The following is a 14,535-nucleotide window of genomic DNA, read 5'->3' as shown; positions in this document are numbered from 1 at the left end:
CAGACATTTTTATCAAAAGAACTTTAATAACCTGTGTGTGTGCTTTTAATAGATGGTGACATCCATGAATTTAATTTCACAAGAGGGTGGTAATGATTTTTAACAATATGTTAATATACTCTGGAACAATTAAGAGTTGATTCTGTAATTTAACTATTCTATAGGTTTTTAAGGCCTCCTGATGTTTTCTTCCCCCAAAAAATAGCCAAATTCAGAGTGAGCCCTTGAGAATTAACTTGAGTTTTTTTTTCACCTTGCATTGAGGGCATGTAGCTAGTGGGTTTAAGAACTGTACTTTGATTTTTAATATATTAATAGAAGTACTTTGCTTCAACATGCTTAGGAGAGATCTTCTTTTCTTACATTTATAACTTTTCCTATGATTGTAGCCAATAAGGTTAGGAATCTTTGACCCCAACCAAGGTCTATAACTTAGGCATTACATCTTTTATAAAATTGGGGTTCTTTGAAAGAATTTCTTTGAGTGATACCTCAGCTTCTTTACTTTCTTGGAGTCTGTACCTGCTATTCTGTTGTATATATATTCAAGCTTAATTTTCCTTTAAACCAAACCAAAGTACTGTAGTATTTTTAAATCTTATAGCTTTCTTTTTTAAAAGAGAGAAAGAGTTCACTGAGAAATATGTTTTATTTTTAGCCACCTCAGATGGGAAATGTACCTGTAATGACACAACCAACATTAATATACAGCCAACCTGTCATGAGACCACCAAACCCCTTTGGCCCTGTTTCAGGAGCACAGGTAACTTAGGTCACTTAATATTATCATGACTGGCTTCATCTGGAAAGAGTATTTACCAAGTTAAATATGGAGATAATTTCATTGTTTACTAATCAGGGAACTAATACTTTACTACATGAAAGGTGGAAATTTGCTTAACTTTTTTTTAAAGTAAAGGATGCTTTTCATTATTACTGATTTTTTGGGAAGCAAGAGGAGAGATGAATAAGTAAAGATTAGTAAAGATAAAACTCTTAGTAAATTGGTTTTCTAGAGCTTAGAGGTTTATTGTTTGGAAGAAAGCTGTTTTTTGTTATTTGTGCATGGTTTTCTTGTATGAACCCAAATATGTCATTGGTTTTACCCTCTGTAATGAGGCTGACATTTTGAAATATCTTCTTTCTTCCACCAGAGGATAATATTCTCAGGAACAGCATTTAGTCCATTGTGGTTTGTCTTAAATGAAGGACTTGCTATATCTCACATTGTTGGTCTATTATAACCTTAATATCTGAAAACCTGTTTGGCTTAAATGGTTGATTTCTATAATTTCCGTCCCTTGATTTCCTTTTTGTGCTTTCAGAGAAAACTATATGACTGACTGAATATCAAATTATTGCTATATACTTTTCAAGTTTGCTTCCTTTTCAAAATTCTGGGATTTTTTTCTTTTATTAATCTTATAATTAATGCTTTTAAGCCTCGAGAGTTGTCTATCTACATTATCTTTCCTTGTATGTGTAAACGTTTTCTTTTGTAGAAGAAATGATAAATAATTGTTCTTTATGCTGCTTCTGATTGCAGATCAGTATGATCTGTGGGCAGTGTTCCCCTCTAGCACTGACTAATGTACATGCTGCCTCTTTTCTATTTGAAGGATTCATTTCATTATTGGTCATGTGTTTAAATTAAAATTGTTCAATTTGAATTGTTTCTTTTCTCTATCTAAAGGACTTTATAATTTGACATTTAACTGAATTTAGTCTTTATCCTTAAGAGGTAAAACAGATTGATTTAAATTAATACTTTTGTTCTAAAATATCTTCTTAATATTGAAATTAATTTGATCAAATTGGTCATTAAATTGATTTTTTCATTTGTAATATTTGAATTAATTTTCAAAGTAAGTTTTGCAAGAAAACTGGATATATTGTTACATCTAGAGTAATTCAAATTTTAACTTGCTTTCCCTTTTTTACCCCTCACAAGTTTACAGTTTTCTTTTATACTTTTATATAAAAGTATCTGACCCTCTGCCTTTCAGGAGTAATAGTACTGCCATTTAAAAATGTTAAACAACTAAAGTAGCAATTTTACTCTAGTAACTTGTTTTTTAAAAAGTATATTTTCTCTCCTGTCAGTTTATCCATCTTTTTTTATTATACAGTCACAAAACTTATAGTTTTTTTAATGTCTGGTTCATTATCTTTAACATTATTTCTTGGGTCCTTTTGGTTCCATCGATAAAAAGTGACCCTTTCTTCATTCAGTAAGTCTTCATTAGGCTGTTGTACAAGACCCTACACAAAGGAAATAGAAGAATGACACTCCCTGCCCTCAAGGAAATGTGCAGTTTAATATGTGGCAAAAAGTATACACAAATAACTAATGCAGATTGGAATATGGTAAATGCATAATAATAGAGGGAAAAACAAGATGCACTGGGTTCATTGAAAAGATGTATTACTTTAATGTTCCAAGTCAATTTCAAATTGTAATATTTCTGTTTTCAAACTAATTTTATTTACTCCTTCTGGGAGACCAAGAAAAGAGCACAGGTATATGTCAAAAGCAAATATTTAAATCAGAGCTGAGAAATTTATTCACTACATTCTCTAAAATATAGTTTCAAACATTTAGCATAATGCATTCCTAGAAGCACTTCTACTTGTAATCTCTCTTAGAGGCCACAGAGTGCATCAGTGAGAAGAGACTGTGCCAGTTTTGTAGGTCAGGCAACTTTCTTGTATTGCCCTGCCTGTCTTTTGGTGGGATTACTGTCTATACAGTGTTTTCTGGGCTTCCTGCTGGAATCCCTAGTCAGATGTAGATGTTTAATGACATGTAGCTTCTGTAGCTGTCAGGAAGTTCCTTGGCATTTTAAAAAATGTTCTACCTTGGAGCCTCTGCATTAGGTTCCTTCTTTAAGTGTTCTCAAAAACTAGCCTAAGAATTCACTTTATTTATTTGCATTTATAGCAGTATTTCTTAAACCTTTTGCCTTTTGAGTTCCTAATAATCTTATGAAGTTTTTTAAAAAATGTACCAGGCTTTCATTGTTCTTAAAAGGGTAAGCTGGGGGTGGTGAGAATAACAGGAATACATTTTTGTGGCTTATTCTAGATGTAACGATTGGAATGACGCCACCTGCTGGATACTTACTGTAGAAGAGTTCTTGGCGGGAGGAAGTGACGCGGACTAGTGGGAGGAAGAAGGAAGAGACTGGCGCTGACTCTAGGGCTCTTTCCTGAGGACGCTGGCGGAGAAGGGAGCTAGAAATGTGCTCTCCCTTTAATAGATAGGAATCTAGGCCTTTCTCTCTCTCTTTACCAAATTCTTATTCTCCTTAATAAATGCTTAAAAGTCTAACTCTTGCTAAAGCTTATAATTTATTGGCGACCACTCATTAGATATTTTAGACAGTTTAGCTAGAGTCTCTGAAAGTCTTTTCTCAGATGTCCTCTAGGTGTAGTCGTGGAATGGAAGTCTTTTCAGGGGTTGATGTGTGGATACTGGTAATCAGCCAGGAAATTTCCTACAAAATTGAGCTTAACACAACTTTAAAATAGCTTTGTCAATAATCAAATCAAACAATGAAAGTTCTCAAAAACATGTCTAAGGGAATTCAGAATCTTAGTTGTTACACATGAAACATATAATAAAACAAAAATTGAACCATTCTTTAAAATTATAAAATACTATAGTCCCCCCTTATGGAGGGTATTTGAGAAGACAATTGCTGCGATATTAATTTTTAAAAATAATTTTTATCTTTGTTTCATCACTTTTTGCATCATCTGCCTAATTATCCTCATGCCATTATGAGAAATTAAAAAATCTAATATAATTGGTAACAGGTGTCAAGGCCAAATTCAACACTGTATTTATCATGACACCTGAGATAATTATGGGGGTTACCATAAAAGAACAGAGAAATGATGGGATATGAGCATTCCCACACTTGAGCAATATGTACTGCCCATGCAGTATGCCAGGCTTAAAATAGGTGGATGGAATATACGTCCATGCCACCGAACATATTGGAGGAAACTGAGTCAGACTTAATCAGATGCATGGGATTGAGATGTCCATGGCATCAGGCATATAGGAGGGAGCATAGAAGCCAGGTGTAGAAGTGAGATGGGTGGGATCAATACTTCCAGCCATCTGTACAATATTGTGGGGAAAAATAAAATAAAATATTAAACCAAGAGAATCCAACCTCAACTTTTGTCAAAAGCCGTTCCCTTGGCCATACCTTGACTTCATGCATGTCTCCCCTCATGTGACAGTTCAGTGTCTGCTCTTGCATGTATTCCTCTTGTGATTGGATGGCATCTTGGCCAACTGGCATCTGATAACTCAGAATAAAGGCAATTAATGTCTTAAATGATAAGTTCCCATAATCCAAGTCTCATATGGATTTAAAAATTGAGGATAATAAATGATTGCAAAAAATGTGAATACATCTTGACTCAGAACACAATATATAATTATGCAACAATTTCAAATAATACCCCTTTTTTAACTTAGTATACAATTACTTTTTTGAAAAATCTGAACATATTTAAATACAAGTTAAAGCACAACACAATCTCAAAGACAACTTTTACAAATGTTCCTCTCTTTTTTTTTTTTTTTTGGGAATATGCTTATCAAAAATAATACTTCTAGAATCAATTTACACTTGCCATGGCAAACAATTTGCCAGGGAAATGCTTTAAAGAGTTTGATCAAATAATCAGTTAAAAAAAAATAACAAAAACAAACAACTCAGACTATGGGAGCACAATACTCCTAGAATTAACATTGTATAATAAAAACAAAACCATCTTGCAATGTTTCAAAATTAGATAGACAAATGAATAGAAGAAAATACACATGGAACAATAAAAGACAATGAAATTCAAACTAAGGAAATATAAATGAATATGAACTTAATAAGAGTATTATAAAATATAAACTTGATCACATGACTATAAAAAACTTTTACAAATATTCTCCTTGTTTTAAAAACTAAGTATAAAACACAACCTCAAAAGCATGAAAATCTCTATGAAAATAAACCCATACCATTAATTTCAAAATGTATATGTAATAGCATAGAAATCCTATGTAACCTCTGAACTGATACTGTTAATAATCTGAGTGAATTCAGAACACTCTTGATTCCGATATCTAAAATCCCCAATACTCATATCAATACCTTGCTGCTTACTTCTACATTTCTGTAAAATATATACCCTTCCATGGCAAAAGCAGAGTCTTGAACTATGTTGATGATTGTCATTCTTATTCAGCTTAAGTTTTTCTTCTTTAACCCCTCTATATTGTCTGTCAGTCTTTTCACCATACAAATGCTTTATAAGATTACTAATGAAAGACAAAAGCAGGTTAGCAAAATTATGAACAAAACGAGCATATCTGGAATTTAAAGAGTTTTCTAAGATTGTCTCAAAAGCACAGCCAGGGCGGGGAAGGGCTGAGCCTGAAGCTGCAAATGCAGGTAGAAAAAGTTGAGCATGCGCACCAGATCTCTGGACTTCCCAGGCAGGGGAAGCTATGGGCTTGGCCATAGGAGGAGTAGAGGGTGGGGTCTGGAGAGGAGGGGAGGGACCAGAGCAATTTGAATCAGACTTGATTTTGAACTCAGGCCTGGATTCCTCTTCCCCCACTTTGCCTCCAGGTGCTAGGGGATTAAAAGCTTCTAGAGGGTGGGTCATTGCCTCCAGGCATGCAAAATTAAAGCAACAATTACTGTTAGAACTGGGAAAAGCTGCGGGAATCTCTTCAGGTTTCTCTGAAAAAGCATGGTTGGGAGAGGGAGAGATATTTCCTTGTGTGAGTAAGTTGCTGGCTCTTTTAACAAAAATAAAAAGAAAAATAGAAAATCCAGAAAAACAAAGCATTAACATGATCTTATCTCCCATTTGTCTGGTTAAACAGACTAAAATCAAAAATAGGATAATTAGGGAGTTTAAAAGGTCCATTTGAAAAAATTTAAAGGAAAACACAGCCAGTACACCAGTACTTAGCAGTTTAAAGGGTAGGGGAAATTTCTTACCCAACCAGAAGATCAGAAGAAGACTGAGGTTTAGCTTTCCTCTTCGTGGTCAGCCATCTGTTAAGGGCTAAAATTCTAGCTAAACTGTCTAAAATATCTAATGAGTGGTCGCCAATAAATTATAAGCTTTAGCAAGAGTTAGACTTTTAAGCATTTATTAAGGAGAATAAGAATTTGGTAAAGAGAGAGAGAAAGGCCTAGATTCCTATCTATTAAAGGGAGAGCACATTTCTAGCTCCCTTCTCCGCCAGTGTCCTCAGGAAAGAGCCCTAGAGTCAGCGCCAGTCTCTTCCTTCTTCCTCCCACTAGTCCGCGTCACTTCCTCCCGCCAAGAACTCTTCTACAGTAAGTATCCAGCAGGTGGCGTCATTCCAATCGTTACATAGAAAAGGAAAGATTACCTTATCACCTTGAAAATTAGGCAATAATAAGAAAAGAATCTGCTATGGATCAGGAACTTGTGTAAAACATTGTTGACGTTTTAGGGAAGGCAAAAGAAGGCTAGGAAAATTCCATAATAGTGATGGTAATGTGGATGAATAAGACTTTGTTACCATCATATGGCCCATCTTCCTCTTTTTCCCTACTGACCCTTTTTGTTCAGAACTCATTAACTCTATTAAGGTAACACAGACACATACAGTTCTTGCTTTTCATCCACAGGGTCTCTTAAACCTTTTGGACATTATTATATCCTGGCTCTGCCATTTAAAGCTCTGCGACCCTGGCTAAGTGACTGGATCTCTCTGAGTCTCAGTTTCTTCTTATGAAAATGGAAATACTTTCACTGTCTTTCATAAGTTTGTTGTGAGTTAAGCATTACATAGTATAATCTGTTTTTGTTCATTTCCACAATGTCTAACCAATTTCAGGTTTTCCCAGCATCTTATACTTGAATGATCTCCCATTTAATTTATTCTGCACACAACTGCTAGAATAATGTTCTGTAAACAATATTTTTGTTATTTTTTTCTCTCTCTGATTAAGCTTACAGTGACTCCCTATGGTATTGAAAGTATCTATATTATATTCCAGGCCTTCAAATTTCCTTGTTGTCTTTCTATTTCTTCACAAGGTTCTACTCTAATAGTAACAAATGAGCAAATGGAAAATAGTAATGTACTTGTTTTCCTCAATTATGTGAATATCATAGACTTTGTTTTTCACTTTCCTGCCTCCCTTATTCCATTCAAGCCAATCTCCATTATTTATCCCTATTTTCACATTGCTCTCTAGTGGGCTCTTTTTAAATAGCAAAGAACCGTATATGAGCTATTAGTACTTGTAATTTTCATTAATAATTAATAAGTAACACTAATAACTTTCTTGCTCACTTCTGTGTAAAAGATAGTCTCTATATTCTTCTTTTTCTATTTGCTTTTTTCTCCCAATTTAAGGGACGATAGGCTCTGTTGATTTCCTCAGAGACTTGATTTAAAAAGCTAACCTTCCCCAGGAAACCTTCTCTGACTAATTGCACACCTTTCTGATCTTTCCTTTACCTCACATTCACTCAAGCAAATAATCTAAAATGGATCACTAATGTTTAATAATAATGTAATGGTGAATATGGGCATGATGGCTTGCGTAGTGTTCACTGAAAACAAAACAAAAAGACAACAGAGCTCTCAATGGAAGAGTCAGATACCAAATATGAGATTTTGATAAATTTTTAAGTGAAGCAAGAAAGATATCATGTTTTCACACCTGAAGTGATTTTTTTTTATTAAATCCCTCTTTTTTATATGATGGCATCTTAGATGCTTGAAGATAGTTACATTCTCCTTCAGCCTTCTTCCCCAAGCTAAATAACTCAGTTCCTTCAGCTGATACCCATTCAGAATAAACCTTAAGGGGTCTTATACAACCTACTTCTCTTCCTCTAGAACCTTTCTAGTTTATCAATATCCTTCCTAAAATATGGTGCCTAATATTAATCAGATGTCATCTAAGGCAGAGTACCATATCCTATTTCCTTGGAAATTTTTCCTTTCTTAGTATAGTCTGATATCATGTTTACTTTCTTGACTGGCATATCACTATTACTCATTGCAATGAGCCAAACCCCTGCATCTTTTTCAGATGATCTGCCCTTTAGCTTCCCTCTCTTGTAATTATGAGGTTGACATTTTGAATTGAAGAATAAAACTACATTTGTTCCTATTAAATTTCATCCTAAAGATTTGACCCAATCTTTTAGCCTGCAAGGGTCTTTTTAGATCTTGACTCTGCCAATCAGTATGTTAATTATCTCCCTGCTTTTGTGTCAGCTGTAAATTTAATGAACTGTTCTGTCTGTCTAATCTATCTATGTGTCTTTCTGTGTGTCTTTATACAAACCAGGGATGAAATGTACAGAACTAAGCACAAGTTCCCAAGGCACTCCATTAGAGACTTCTTTTCAAGTCTGTCTCAAACCATTCATATTTGAGTCTGGCTATTCAACCGATTTTGAACCTACCTGACTATGTTACTATCCTTGTCTTTCCACTTGTCTTTCCATTTTTTCCACAAGAAAAGCATGAGAAAATTTCTTATTGTCTAATCCTCAGTCTCAGCTTCATTGTTTCCATCGTCCAGAGGCTCATTTTTTTTTTTTTTGCATCTGAAGTTTCTGTACTTAATTCTAAATTCCCATCTGTTGGTCTAAAATATAACTATTTTCTAAATTTTTTCCCTGTGATCATCCAATATAATTTCCATGAACACTACTTGCAAAGTTGAAGTTGGCTTGAAAGATATTCTTTGTTATATGATACTGTTTTCCTCTTCTGATTAGTTGTGTTAGGTTTTATTGGGATGTAATGACTGAGCTTCTTCTTGCCTACAATCAATAAAGTACTTCCTTTAATGTGTAGCAGTCTTGCTGATTTTCTAATTTCTTTGAAGATATCTGTGACTCGTAGACACTATCAATCCCTACTTTAAGTTTAAGTGGGAATAGATTTTTATTTTATGTGTGTGTGTATGTATTATATAAAAATATATTTATATATTTTAAATAGTTCAGTTCCTTTTTAAGCTTTATTTTGTGCTTTGTGAAGAAAATATAACCATTCTCTTAAGCATATTTGAATTGAATTATTTGACAAATATTTGTGTCAATTAAAGAATGAGTTCAGTGGGAAAGATTGGTGTATTTAGCAGTAAGTAGTAGGACCTTTTCTTTGGTCAGAAATAGGTAGGTTTTTTTTAGGTTTTCTGATTGTACTGATGATAACTGATCCTTTGTCAGGCATTTATAGGGGCTCTGTCTAGAGATCCAGAATGGCTCAGCTGTTTTATTTGTTTTGTGATGACTGATTTTAAAGTAAGTCTGACATCAGTAAAGTGTCTGAATGGAAACAAAGACTTTTTGTGAGAACTGTTAACCATTCTCAATGGGGGGCACTGTTGCTTCTTGATATGGAAATAATTTATCCTACAAAAATGGTCTCTTTTACTGAATTTCTTTGACTATGTAAGAACTAACTTCTTTATTTGATATTTAGGTTTCGGGTTTTTTTGTACTTGCATGTGAATAGTCACTGTTGGCAGTTACCTCATTTGTCAGCGGTTTACAGGACTGGATTTCTTTTTTTTCCTCCCTTAAAAATATAAAAAAAACAATGCCTTTTGCAATCTCAGCAGGGCAGTTCATTCATTCAAGCCTTTAGATAGATAATAGGAAATAATTTGATTTGGGATGTTTTGAATTAGTGTCACAAATGATACCTTGTTTTTCAGCCCTTTGACCTCTCTGCAGCATTTGACACTGTTGACTACCATTACCTTCTGGATACTGGATACTCTCTTCTCTGTTTTTTTGTTTGTTTCTTTTGTTTTTTGACAATTATTTCAGCTCTTCTACCTGTTTTTGTTTTCTCCTTGTCACACTCACTGAATGGGTCTACTGAAAGGCTTTGTCCTGGACCCCCTGTGCTCTTCTATCTACATTTTGCTTGGTGATATGAGTTCCTACGGTTTATCATATCTGTTTAGACGACTCCTAGATCCATATATCTAGCCTTAGTGTCTCTTATGACCTCTAGAATCACATTACCAATTGCTTATTGAACATTTCCAGCTGAATGTTCTATAGGCATATGAAATTTCATGTGTCCAAAACAAAGTTCATCATCTTCTGCTCACCCGCCTCTTCTCACCTTCCCTGTTTGTATCATATACATTGCCATTCTTCCATTCACCCAGATTCACATCTTGGGAGTGATCCTGGAATCCTCACTGACACCACACAAATCCATTCAGATGCCAAGTCTTGTTTCTACCTCCACATGGCCACCACATAAGTTTAGGCCTAATGACCACTCACTTAGACTATTACAATAGCCTCCTAATTGGTCTCTCTGCCTCAAGTCTCTGTCCTTTCAAAATCATACTCTAAATAGCTGTCAAAATGATATTCCTTTAGTATAGGACCTTTCTTCCCATAGAGCATCTTTAAGACTACTTGATTCCCTGTATAATTTTGGGTCACAGTATTGTTTTCCTGGTCTATAACAGGGATGAGGTCAGTGATGAAAATCTTTTTCTCTGTAATGCTTCCTGAGTTAGATGATACTTGAGTTCCTACTCTGTTTAATCTACTAATTACTGTCTTGGTGAAAGTTGTTTTTAGTCCCTCATAATGTCTTGACCATTCAGGTTCTTTGGTAGTCCTTGAACATCTTTAAGAAAAAAAAATTTGCTTTATGAATTTGCTTTTCTCCTGAGAATACAGTATGACTATATCATTCTACCCCTTCTCAGCCAAACTCCTTGATAAAAGCTGTCTGCATGTATTGACTTCTCACTCTCTGCTAAACTTGGTAATTTGTCTCTTCACCTTACCACTCAGCTGATACTACTTTCTTCTTAGTAGTGATCTCTTAATTACCCAATCTGATGATGCTTCTTTCTTAGTCTTTTTTAACTTCTATGCAACATTTGTTGACCATTTTTCCTGGTTGCTTTCCCCTCTCTGGGTTTTTGTGACACTGTTTTCTCATGTTTCTCTTCCTGTCTCCACTGCTCAGTCATCTTTAGTGTACTCCAGACCTCTGCTCTGGGTCCTTTTCTTTCTCTTTTGTCTCATTGGTGACCTCATAAGTTATGATGGGTTCTATTTTTCTCTATAAAGATGACTTTCATCTATATATCTAAGCCCTAATCTATCTTTTGAGCACCAGTCCTGTATAACCAACTGCCTATTAGAGCAAACTAACTGGTTCCATCATTTAGCAAGCATTTATTAAGCAGCTACTATGTGCTATGCAATTTACTAGGCACTGGAGATTTAAAAAAAAAAAAAACCAACTCGTGAATATTCCCTGCCCTCAGGGAGTTTAAATTCTATTGAGGGAGCCAATATATATGTAAATGAATACATATAAATAAATGCAAGGTAAATTTTGGGTAGAGAAATGGCACTATAGTGGCAAAGGGATCAGGAAAACTTTGTTTAGAAAATATCACTGGAGGGGGCAGCTAGGTGGCACAGTGGATAAAGCACCAGCCCTGGATTCAAGAGGACCTGAGTTCAAATCCAGCCTCAGACACTTGACATTTACTAGCTGTGTGACCCTGGGCAAGTCACTTAACCCTCATTCTCCCTCCCCCCCACCCCCCCAATAATGAAAGTATCACTGGAATAGAGTTTTTAAAGGACAAGGAATTCTAATAGGTATAGTTGTGGGAGTCTATTCCAGGACTGGGGGCAACCAACCATAATAACAATAGAGATGGTTCTATCAAAGCCAAGTTGTGAAAGGTTTCAAGTGCCAAATAGAGGAGCAGCTTAAATGTGGTCCTAGCAACAATAGGGAGCCATTGGATTGTGAGTAACAGAGTCATGTGGTCAGACTTTCACTTCAAGAAAATCATTTTAGTAACTGTCCAAGATGAATGAGAGATAAGTGACTTACGCTGAACAATTAGGAAATTAAAAGTGAAATGTGATTTAGCCTAAACTACATTGGTGGCTATGTGAATAAAGAGAAGATGATAGGTGTAAAAGAGCTATTATAAAGGTAGAAATTACAAGATTTATAATATGCATTTTAAGATTAACTTGTCCAAATTAGAACTCATTATCTTTTTCCCCCCAAGTTTAACTTTTTTTCTGAACTTCTCTAACCCTAAAAGAACTTTCATTGTTCTTCATCTCCCAGGTTTACAATATCAACATTATCTTCAATTCTTTATTCTCCTTCATTTCATATATCTAATCAATATGTGGTCCTTGTGGTTTGCGTGTCCCCCATATCTCTCATTCCTTGCTTCTCAAAAACCACCACCACCACCACCACCACCACCACCACCACCACCACCCCCGCCCCCAAATTAATCACTTCCATCATCAACCTTTTGGTGATGAGCATCTTTGAACTTAGGTAGATTGGTCTTTAAATGATAAGGTGTTTTTTTTTCCCCCTAGAGCTCATGCTCTAAGCTTTGTCAGCTTGACTGAACTCCATGCCACATTTATATGGCATTTTCTTTATAGATAATTTCACAACAAGCATGGGAAATAGATAATGTAGATATTATTCTCATTTTATAGATAATGAAACTTTAAGCCTCACAAAGTCTATGATTTGCACAGGGTCATAAGGGTAGTTAAGTGGAAGAGCCAGGAGACTTACAAGACTAGTGTCTTTTTCTGTCATCATTGTCAAGAAATAAATATCCACATGGCCAACATTTTGTATGTCACGCCTTTTAATTTTTCTTGGGGCAGTAGTTTGTTGTGTTCAGCCAGCCATGCTGAACATTAAATGATAGGGTAGGTTCTGAAGTAAAGCATAACTGATTTCTAACACCACTATATTGTTTGCTTTAGCACAGTATCACAGGGTTAAATGTATCAGGAGAATGATTGTGAACAAGATGTTATAGGGTGAGCCACTGGGGCAGTTGGAAATTGGATAGATGATAGCTTCAAAAACTGTAGTATAGTTAGGTTACATAACACACTTGATGTGTAATAATCATTATCCAGGAAGGGATTACAACTTGAAAGGCATCAGAACGTGGTTCTGAGAAGGCAGACTTGTCAACCACCCTAACTCTAATGAACATTAGTTGCATCAAGCCATATTGCAATCACCTCACATGCGTACATTAGAGAAATCAAACTTCTATCTTTGCTCTTGCCTCACACAGGAGCAACTAATTAATAGCATCATCTTTAAATATGGAAACTGATACGTAACATTACATGTATGTTTACAGCCCAATTCCACTTGTAAATATATTTTTCCAAAATGGCATAGTTGTGAATTAAGCATTAAGTTGTGAGTATTTGAAAATGACTGACTGTTTTCATGTTTTAACCTTATGATTAACTGTCAACATTTGGCAACGTGGTCCATCTACATTGACTCTGCAAGCAGCTTGGCAGTGTTGATGCCAAGTACACTGGCTTTGGAAATGAAATTTGATAGTTTGGACTAATATCTTTAAAAGGAATTTTAGAATTTTCCAGTAACACATAGTTTAGTTTAAAGCCCTGATGTTTTATCAAAGCTATTCTCAGATTTCACCTTGCATTATTCTAGCCTCAAAGATTCTGCGTTATGAAACTGTGATACCATGTCCATTTTTGGTTTTACAACATATAATTTATCAACAATGGAGGTTATGGTTTTTTGTGCCTCTGTTTTCTCTAAAGCTCAAATAGATTTTTTGAGGATCTTTCTTCACATGATGCTAATTGTATGAAAAATCCCTTTCCTGGAAAATGAACAAAGGAACCCTTTATACATTAATTTCTCCTAGAAATATAAGAGTATCTGTTTAAATATCAGTTTGTTTTCAGGGATCAAATAGGATTTCACTTCAAGGAAAAAAGTCCATCTCTTAAAACCCATACAAGAACATTGTGTGGTTATTTATTTCTGAATTTTATAGTTTGATTCATGTTAAGCTTTACTTCCATATCTTTTTTTTAAAGAGGCAAATCAAATGATCAGTTAATATTGCCTTTAAAGACTCATTTCAAATATTATGCAGGTCAGATCCCACTGCAGCAAACTGAATATTTGTTTTAGTGTAGTAGGAATCACTTGAAACGAATAGCTTTGAGGGTTACATTTTTGTTTATACATTCTTGTAATGGTATATGTAATATTATTTTATCCATTGGCATCTTAGATGTTGGCTGATAATTCATGGATTATAAAAGGTAATATTTCTTTAAAAGACCCTATATTTTAATATAATTCCTTGGTCTTGCTTTGTTTCCTTGCAGACCTTTCCTTCTTCATATTCATTTCAAATGCTCAGTAAGACTGTTAATCTTTATTCTTTCAGCTAAACTTCACATAAAGTTTTAAAGCCCTACCAGCCTAATTGTTAATTTCCACATGGAGAACTGCTTGTTGACCTGACCCCATTTAGCTCTGCCTGACTCTGGCAGTAAGTTGGTACTATTACTGTTGCTTTCTGTTTTCTCCTTTTACGTGGTCTCCTGAGCTGCCAACTTTTCTGTTCCCCCTTGGATTATAGAGTTGTGAGTGGTACCTGTTGT

General features: G+C 35.0%; 1 protein-coding gene across 17 annotated transcripts in view; it reads left to right on the top strand.

The window, feature by feature from the left end:
- Positions 1 to 14,535, top strand: part of PICALM (phosphatidylinositol binding clathrin assembly protein) — a 127,291-nt gene that overhangs the window by 107,748 nt on the left and 5,008 nt on the right. For all 17 annotated transcript variants that reach the window (XM_043991216.1, XM_043991215.1, XM_043991214.1 and 14 more), the window contains one exon: positions 659 to 763. In XM_043991216.1, the coding sequence (XP_043847151.1) occupies positions 659 to 763 (105 nt within the window). The remainder of the gene's footprint in view (positions 1 to 658; positions 764 to 14,535) is intronic.

The sequence above is a fragment of the Dromiciops gliroides genome, chromosome 3 (assembly GCF_019393635.1).
Source record: "Dromiciops gliroides isolate mDroGli1 chromosome 3, mDroGli1.pri, whole genome shotgun sequence".
Classification (NCBI taxonomy): domain Eukaryota; kingdom Metazoa; phylum Chordata; class Mammalia; order Microbiotheria; family Microbiotheriidae; genus Dromiciops; species Dromiciops gliroides.
Note: the sequence above shows the minus strand (reverse complement) of the source record. Positions and strands in the feature narration are given on the sequence as shown.